The sequence below is a fragment of the Melanostigma gelatinosum genome (assembly GCF_949748355.1).
Source record: "Melanostigma gelatinosum genome assembly, chromosome: 21".
Lineage (NCBI taxonomy): Eukaryota > Metazoa > Chordata > Actinopteri > Perciformes > Zoarcidae > Melanostigma > Melanostigma gelatinosum.
Window position 1 is genome coordinate 9,978,772 of NC_136654.1, and position 10,060 is coordinate 9,988,831.

General features: G+C 41.5%; 1 protein-coding gene across 1 annotated transcript; it reads left to right on the forward strand.

Annotated features, from left to right (window-relative positions):
• The first annotated feature begins 2,806 nt into the window (after positions 1 to 2,806).
• On the forward strand, positions 2,807 to 9,587 carry ube2d1b (ubiquitin-conjugating enzyme E2D 1b). Its single transcript, XM_079292938.1, has 7 exons — positions 2,807 to 2,964; positions 4,051 to 4,114; positions 4,591 to 4,622; positions 5,707 to 5,784; positions 7,462 to 7,567; positions 7,995 to 8,088; positions 8,212 to 9,587. The coding sequence occupies exons 1-7, from the start codon at positions 2,941 to 2,943 to the stop codon at positions 8,255 to 8,257; spliced, it is 444 nt and encodes a 147-aa protein (XP_079149064.1). The 5' UTR covers positions 2,807 to 2,940; the 3' UTR covers positions 8,258 to 9,587.
• Positions 9,588 to 10,060: the final 473 nt, after the last annotated feature.

Below are 10,060 nucleotides of genomic sequence, written 5' to 3' on the forward strand. Positions count from 1 at the left end.
TTACTCTTGTACAACACAGTCCCGCTGTCAAAAGGCTGTAGATAGCAAGTGCCATTCGAATGTTCTTTCTGAACTGGAACTGAATGCTATGAGGGATCGAGGATCTCGAGTACACATGACCTGCATATGAACATCATTTGTAGGGGATGTTTAAATCTTCTCAGCTGTCTGCCTCTGGTTGTGTCTTTGCTTCACACATTATATTCGAAGAGTGGACTTCCCGACCCGTCAATAATGAATTTGTTGGAATGAAAGACAACGTTGCTTTCAATAAAACCATCAGTGTTAATGGATAACTGGGTACTGGAGTATTTCTTAAGTTCTCTCAGACCAAAAATTCTGTTTGATTGAAATACGACTGTGCACAAACTAAAGTAACAGAATGCATGAACTAAATGATCTGAGGGCAAATGAACCCTCCTGAGAAAATCTCCGTCAGATAAGATTTCCAGACGGGTCCATGTCTCTAATTGCAATGACAATTAAACTTATCTGTTATAAAGTTGATGATATCGCTCCTATTGGCCCAAAGTCCCATAAACACAAATACTGGAACAGTAAACAGATTACAGCTCTGTTTACACTCGAATGAAGTGTTGTCCAGTCCGTTCTCCTGCTCATAACAACATAATGATGGTGTTTATGCTGTAGGCCTACATCTGCATTACATCATGTACGAATAGAATCACTACTCTGATTGGGCTCGTGATTTCTGTCTGTATTATATCATTCGAACGTAGAGGCTCAGACCTCAATGTGCTATGTTCTTCATATTATCTTTGTTGTTGAAGTCAATAATCACCCCTTCGTTTCCACAGTCCAGTATGAACTGATGTGTGGAAAACTGGCAGATTACAGTTTTCTTTGATTGCTGACATGCATTGGTCAAAACTGAAGTCACATTGTCAAAACTCTTCACACAGTCAGTGAAACAGAAGTCCATGTGGACTAAACTCTGAATCGCTTTTCTTTGCTCTCACACAACATTCATTCGACCACATGTTCCAAAATCCATCAACTCTTTTGTCATTCACACTCCACCACCTGCAGAACACATTATATTTGCAGCATATTCTTCAAATGCTAACACACTGTTTTCAAAACTGTAAATAACACGTTATAAACAGAATACTAGCTACTGGTACATGTCCCACTGATAATGATAATGATAATAATGGGAAGTCAGAAAATATTGTATACTTAACTACCAGGCATGGCGTGGTTTTTACAACAGGTCTGCTCAGTTTTGGATGCACTGTAAATTGTTGATAAGTAAACCGTTACAAAAATACTTTTTAATTTATGAAATGTCCAATGTAGTTTGTAGTACATGGTCATTGTGAAACAAATCTCAACAGACTTATGAAGTGCTACAGAACTTCTTAGTGGGCTGTGCCAAAATGACTTACCATCATTATTTCTGAGGAAGTATGTCCTGCTTGATTATTTTCTGGCACTTTTTACATGTGCACACTCATCCTTAAGTGTATTATATTGAACATGAATGCTTATAATGGCAATTAGGTTCACAGAAGAATTTAGTTGTCAAAGGGATTTTCAGCTCTTTTTTTGTATTTTCTCCCCGTCTGCTCGTTCCCCTGCAAACTCTCCTGCCATCGCAGTGTAAACAGTATATTGGCTCATTTCCACCTGTTCCCTGTCAGATCGTATTGTTTTTGTTCCTCATGTCTCTGTTCCACTGTATGGTTCGGCTCGACCCCACTCACTTTGGCACCAGGTCCCTTTTCTCTGTTTGGCTTTCCGCTGCGAATATCACCCTCAGTCCCCACCACAGGGATCTTCAATGCCACACTCGTTGAATCTTTCATCGGCAACCAAGCAGAGGAGGTCTTGCTCTTTGTCCATCGTGTGCCTTACTCATTGCTAGTTTGATGTTCATGTGTCTTTTCTCAGGTCAAATTATTTGAATGTGACCGATGATCTGTGTAGGGTGGATGGATGGATATTTGTGATCATGGAAAGGATATTTTTGTTATAGGCCCTTATCTGAAAACTTATCTAAATCAGATTACGGATGTAGCACAGCAGAGCAACTCTTCAATTTAGAGTGACTCGTATGTTTTTGGGCATCATGGAAACACTTCTAATGTTCATAAACTGCATCAGCTGACAAGCACACTGCACTTATAAACTACAGGTGTTTTTGCAAATCATGTATACTTTGAAAAAAATGAATGGCCCGTTTAATGCTGCATTCAAGTTATTTGGGGAAAGTAATACAATTAAATAGAAAAAATAAACTTAGATTTCAGCTGTTGTCTTCCATCCATATCATGTTTCATCTGTTAACAATCATCACCTTAGGATGTAATAGTAGGCTATTGTGGAAACAATAAAGCCTCCATCAGCTTCCTTGGATTATGCTTACTTTTCTGAGATGGGCATTAAGTACATGATAGGTATTAAACGTGTGGATGTGCATGTAACTTATAATAAATGAGAGAAAATATAGGTTAATGGATAATTCCTCAATATGTATGATGTATTCTAAATCAACACTGACTGGAGAAGTCTTTTTGAAATCAAAATTAGGCCTCGTGTGTTTTTTGTTTTTATGATCGTTTATTACATGTGCGTTTAATATTAAAATCTCATAATTTGCAACCACAGCATACAGAAACCGTTAATGGGCTTTAAACGAATCGGAAACTGAGAATATAAGAAGTCATATCAACCCAAGAGTCATTCTCAAGAATATATTCGGTTACGCCAAATCGCGAACTACGTTTCCCATGATCCACTTCGGAGGAGCGACCGTAAACAGGAGGAAGCGGAAACAAAAGAGGTTTCACAAAAACACAAACACATCCCCGGCTGTCGAAGTCTCAGGGAATAATCAACAGCCGTTGACTTCGCCAGCAATAAATTCAACTAAAGAGCGAGTCGACGTGAGTTCAGGAGCAAACTGCATCAGTCAACATGGCACTGAAAAGAATACAGAAGGTAAATCTGACGGGCTAGTTGTGGTTGCCAGCTAATTGTAGCTGGCCCACCAGAAGCTAACGTAAGAGTTAATTTCAACAAAATGGCTTATTAACAACGATGTCGACACTATCCCTGCATTAAAGTGACTTCTGGCTAACTTTGTAACGTTTTGGGAAATCATTTGTATGCTGACACCTCCCAGAACAAATACAGCGGCCAATGACAACTTCAAAGTTCTGTGCTAGCTCGCTAGCAATTTAGCTAGCTTGGTAACTACCCTGCTGCTTCCATGCCAGTCTGTCACTGTTGTTGAGACTGTCACTCTGCGTGTTCTCCAGCTTGTCTCAGCAACCGGACAACAGCCCTGTCATACTACTTGTACTTGTCCTCGTCGCGGTAGACAAGTACGGCAGTGACCAGAAAAGTTACTCGTGAACACATACTGCCGTTCATCTCGAACCGTGGCTCAGTTTATTGCCATCATAGCCCTGCTAGTTAGCTAGTGCTGTCAGGGAATGTACAGGAGAAGAAACGTAAAGGAAGGATGTGTGTATGTGGTGAGGTGCACTGTGAAAACTGATGCAGGCCAACTTCCCTATGGAGCTAATATATTTAGCCACACCCAAACCACTGTGCATCCTGTACCCAGTTGATGTTGCTGTTTGTAAATTAGTGACGTAACGAATTGCTAGTCAACTTTTTTTATATTTACAACCTTGGAGTACCTTGCCATATTTTACCTTGATTTGTAAATGCTTAGTTTTAACCTTTTCCATTGTGGTGGAGAGCATACGTCAAAGCTACTTTTTGTCAATGTTTATGCTGTTATCTGATATCTTTCTTTGAAATACTTATGTGGTTAACATGAAAGGAAGTCTTTAGTCTAATAGTTTGTGTGTAACAGAGAAACAAAACTGTGTGGATAAATATAATCGGCATTGGTCACAAAGAGAGGGGTGTCGCTTACAGAAACTCAAACTTCAATCAACAGGAATACCAAGAGAAAACATCCCGTTGGTGTCCACACAGTTGTCACTGAAGTAAACCAGTGCCCGTTTAGCCAAATAACTAACCTTTGTTACCTATTTCTGCTGCATTGAGCAGGAGCTGCATGACCTGCAGAGAGACCCTCCAGCACAGTGCTCTGCTGGACCAGTGGGCGACGACTGTGAGTAACGCTACACATGCACATTTCATGTCACTATTTCTCAGGCATCACATACCAAAATGTCTTTGAGCGGTAATGTGGTCATTTACCGAGGCACATACTGAAGTACATTTGAGCAGTGACGCGACCTCTTAGCTTAGTAAAAGAAGTGAATGAACTACACAGTCAGTGAATCTTTGAACTCAAATACATCCATCGTGCACCAGCAGCTCTGTAAATAATCTTCAGAATGAACAGGAACTACAATTCAAGTATAAATAGATACCGCCTGATCCTGACAGGTATAAGATGCTGGGTGTCAGATCCATGGAAAAGAGACTTCTTAAAGCTAATAGAAAGTTAGTTAATCCCGTCAGTTGTCGATATACGATCCGATCGCCAATGAGTACAAGCCTATGATGGCTGATGGACGTTTGTCTGTGACGTGTACAGCTGATATTTTCCTGTGTCTCTTTTTCTCCCTTAATTGCTTTTAGTGTTTCATTGGCAGGCGACCATAATGGGTCCGGTGAGTATCACAACATCACTTAAGGCTTTCAGTCCTCTCATACGGACTCTGCTGTGCTACATTAGGAAAGTAGTTTTGCATCCCCCCACATAACTCTGGCTCAATGCACTTACGTTGTGTGTTTTCTAGTATTTGTTAAGCATTATTAGCAAATACAGATTGTCAGATAAAGGAGACTTTGAAAGAACGATATACTGTAATCTGTAATATTTGTGACAAGATACAATACTGTTGACATGTTGGGCACAGTGAATGTAAAACGTGATGCCTGTGAGTAAGAACAGGTTGAACACATGACCACAGAACTAAACGTCTCCAGCCTCTCAGATAGATTCTGCAGTAGGGATCAATATTGCTGATGTTCATTATTTTGAAATTGAAACATTTTCTAATGGAAGCTGTGTAACGAAGTCCAGTTAGCAAATTAGCTAACCTCGTGTTATCAAATAGCTGGCTTGCTTTTAACTGGAATTGATCACTATGGTAACTACTGGGATCTCCGACGCTGGCAACAACTATGAGCTGTCATCAGTAGGGTGAGACACAGAGTATCCCAGTATTATGATTTGTGATATCGTATCTATTCTCAAAAACACTATTAATTCTAATATGAACCAAGACTTGTGGCTCAGATTGCACAAAAAGTAGTGCTGGAGGTTACAGGACTGTGATAACTGAAAACGCAGATCCCACGATTCTGATTGCATTAATAAAAGAAAACTTAGATTAACTCAGATTTTCTGCATATGGAGGTGTATTCTTTATACTATGACAGTTTTCCGAAATGTTGTTTGAATAAATCCTAACATGTTGCCTTGCTGACAGTATTGAATTGTAACCCCTGTATAGTGATACGTGCTGTATGTGTATACACAGCCTCATCAGACAGGTTGGAAACAAACCAACAGATTATCTACTCCTCTTTATTTGGAAGGCCTACACTTACTTATTGTCATGGTATAGCGGCCCTTTTATTAGTAGTTAGGTCTAGGGGCTTTAATTACCTCTACACCTTAAAGCTGCACCAGCTGGCCACAATCACAGTCATTTGGGTCCTGCTGAACACTTTCTGTCTTTTTGTCAGGGTGACAGTCCTTACCAAGGAGGAGTTTTCTTTCTCACGATCCACTTCCCCACCGACTACCCATTCAAGCCACCAAAGGTAAGAGCTGGTTGGGTTACTCAAAGCCTCGGCCTGACATGCTCTTGAATTTATTGTGGTCGTTGTGCAGTCAGGAAGCCCTCTGGTCCTGGAAACGTCTCCTGTCTCATACGTATGGTAAGGGATTATACCTGACAAGTTCTACATTCATCATAGTGATGGACGCTTGTTCTGAGGCAGTACTCGCGCAGAGGGTGCTTTTCTTCCACATACAATCTTAGAGGGTATTATCAAACCTATAGCATGACCTCTTGCTTAAAAACTGCCATATGTCATAAAATTGAGAAAATAGAATTTGTTCATATGTTGCTCATTTTGATCTTGCTTGACCTGAGCCTCTGATTACTAGACAACATTTAGCTGATAGAAGGGGGTTACAAGGCAACGCTCACAGTTAAAAATACAAATAAAGATGCTCTCAAACCATGAACATTCTGGGCCTGTAAGAACATACTGTCCGTCCGTCCGTCCGTCCGTCCATCCATCCATCCATCCATCCATCCATCCATCCATCCATCCATCCATCCGTTTTCCTCCGCTTATCCGGGGTCGGGTCGCGGTGGCAGCAGGCCAAGCAGGCTGACCCAGACTTCCCTCTCCCCGCAACATGTTCCAGCTCATTCTGGGGGATCCCGAGGCGTTCCCAGGCCAGCTGGGAGATGTAATCCCTCCAGCGTGTCCTGGGTCTTCCCCGGGGTCTCCTACCAGTTGGACCTGCCTGGAAAACCTCCAGTGGGAGGTGTCCAGGAGGCATCCTAATTAGATGCTGAACCACCTCAGCTGACTCCTTTCGACGCGAAGGAGTAGCAGCTCTACTCCAAGCTCCCTCCTGATGACCGAGCTCCTGACCCTATCTCTAAGGCTGAGCCCCGGCGGCCACCCTACGGAGGAAGCTCATTTCGGCCGCGACCTTGTTCTTTCGGTCACGAGCCAGAGTTGGTGACCATAGGTGAGGGTGGGTGGGTGCAGCCATCCACTTGAACTGAACTATTACAACTGTCGCTGTGTCCCAATGCCATACTACAGGCTGATTCTCAGCAGATCTTGAGTATGCACACTGTCCTCCCACACTTAGACCCTATTTACACTTGGTTTTAGGACGAGTCTCGGGCTATCTGATCACAAATGGACAACGCTAATTACATGTGTAAACGCTTTGTGATGGTCCTGAAGCATCCCGACAAGGACGTAACAGGAAAACATGATATGATCTACTTTTAGTTTGTGTTCACAGCAATTCTGCACCCAACTTTCCTCCCTACATTCAGCAGTGGTACCGTCATGTAGAACAGGGTCAGTACTGTAAACGGCACTAGAGCCACATTTTGGACTGAACCTCTTGCTACAAGGCAAACACTAGAACAGTATCTGTAACAGCCGGGTCTGAAGACGAGTTGTTTCCTCACCTGTTGCTTCTAGCTCATGAAGAACGCTTCAGAATATCAACAGAGTGGAATCAGGCACTAGAAACACGAAGTATATCATGTAACCTTAATCCCTCACCAGTTCAAATTAAGGAATTACTTTTTAAGAAATGATTTTGGTGGCAGGTGACCTGAAATGCATAGATGCCACATCTGCCGTTCATCCTGTGTTTGCCAGGTGCGTATTTCCTCCCCTGTGTGGTGGTGCGTCTTCTCTGCTCATACACATGCGTGTCACTCTTTCTTTTTACAGGTAGCCTTTACAACTAAGATTTATCACCCAAATATCAACAGCAATGGGAGCATCTGTTTGGACATTCTACGGTCTCAGTGGTCTCCAGCGCTAACGGTGTCTAAAGGTAACTGCAGTCTCTCTGTCGCTCAGTGTGTCAACTATAACCACAACACGACTGCACCATCTGTGTTCTATATTATTATCGGCTGTGAAGTCACCTGATGGAGTGACCTTTTGAAGGGTACCTGTAAAACTATCATTTTGAGACTATCTCAAATTCTGTCAAATTGCATTATTTGTAGAATAATTATTTTTTTGTACCACACTTTTTAAATCTCTTAAATCAAATCAAATCACTTTTGGCGTCATTAGCATGACATGACAGTTTAATAAAGAACAATGTTGCCAAAGTATCAACATTTAGAATATGACTCACTCACTCAGTCGGTCATCACTCCTGGTGACTATGATCTATCTGGGGCAGGCTCATTTTAAACGTCCTTTATCTGCATGTCAACTAATGTGATCTTTTAAATTCCTCTTCCTTCCAGTTTTATTGTCCATATGTTCATTGCTTTGTGATCCAAACCCAGACGACCCCTTAGTTCCAGACATAGCACACATGTACAAGAACGACAAAGACAAGTGAGTACGCACTCTGGCTCAAGTGGTGCTTTATTGACCACGAATATCAGTGTGAACAATGTGTGCAGCTGATGGTGTCGGAGCTTATCATCCACTCACTTCACTCTCCTTTTCTCTCCTCAGATACAACAAACTAGCAAAAGATTGGACACAAAAGTACGCCATGTGAAGAAAAGATGAAGAGAAAAATGCTGAGATTTATTCTTTTTCCTTCCTTTTCTGAAGTCACAACACACTGTACATTAGAGTCTGGAATCATTACATAATCGTGGGTAACTTCCATCAGACTGAAGTGTCATTAACATCATTATTAATCTGACAACATGACATTTACATTCTTTGAGTTTTTACCAGAGCAGATGAGAAAGATTGCCTGTAGTCATGTCGTGGAGTCCGTGACATTTCAAAGTTTGGCGTTATTGTTTTTGCATCAAGCACATGTTATTTCTAACACAAGTTTATTACAAGTTGCTATACAGCATTTTTGAAGTCAATGTAGTGGACTGTAGGACATAACGTATGCCATTGAACAACCAGCCTTTTTTCCAGAGGAGCGGAGTGCAGCAGGGTAGCATACATGTTAGACAAGCGGCTCCATAACGAGACGCCCGGAGTCCCTGCGAGGAAACAGCCAACCATGGAGCTGTGGGAGGGTGAATGCCAAATATGTAAGCCCCTCATTCTGACACCCGTCATGTCGGTGAAGGAGTTTTTTTTTTTTATTAGTTATTTTGCATCTTGTAGCAGATAAATTGAAATAAAACAATGTAGTTTTGCAGTTACCCTGAAAATGAGATCAATGACAAGTAACATATTACGGTCTTCGTCTTCCTGTTATTATTGTTATTAATTGTATACGGTAGTATTAAAATCATCTGGAAGATTTAATTTAAATGATAGTTATCACAATGTAAATGTCATGAAGATGATGTACTGTGTTCCCATGAGAATAGCAGTGATGTTTGCTTTGCACCGGCACAAAGATTCTGAACCCGATCAGAGATGAACCTGAGGGATGAAAGTGTTCTTGTGTTTGACCTGCAGCTGTCTCTGTATCTATCTTTGCTATTGAAATGGTGGAAATCAAATGTTCTGCTCCTGTGTACACAGCAGCCTGTGTGGCACCTTTTGTACTGAATTAAAGAATGGTACAGTTTTTATCACAGAGCTTGATGTTGTTCTGTTGACATATTGCTGTTAATATGTGATATGGTTGTAATCAAAGGGCTCCACAGTGGCAACCAGCCTTTTGGTTGCCATAGTGGGCAACCACTTCTGAACATGTAAAAAATAGGGACGCACACCAAAATCTATACATTTTATTGTTTGTTGCGTTAGTGAGATTTGCACTTTGCTGTCATATTTAAAACTGGAACGCTGCACAGGTTCCGAATTGTCCGACACACATTAAATTGATCATGGATCAACAATGGAGTCCATAAAGAACTCGACCGATAAGCAGAATTGATAATACCATCTGTAGCAATAAAATCTATTCAAGTCCCATCGTGTGTCGGTGCGTTTATGCAAGCATGCAGCTCTCAACAGCAGGAAGAGGTGGAGGCTGTGAGCGCTGGCCCAGTCACAAGATATTCACTACTAAGCTGATTTATAACAGCATATTATAATCACTCAAAATATGAAAACAGCAACTATATTTTCAATTACAGCAACCAAAAGCTGATTCCTGTGTGCCAGCCTGGCAACGTGTTTAGCATTGAATTGTAGCCTACACCTCAACTTTCTCTATGCCAGAATACTACCTGTGTGTGTGTGTGTGTGTGTGTGTGTGTGTGTGTGTGTGTGTGTGTGTGTGTGTGTGTGTGTGTCTGGTGCTTTCAATAACCCAAATGAGTTCAAGAATATGTAACATTTTAGCAACTGACAAGGTCTGGAGATCGGGTTATAAATCAGGGGCCACCACCAGGCCCTTATCGTGCCTTTGGAGTCTTTTTGCTGCTTTTGGTAATTA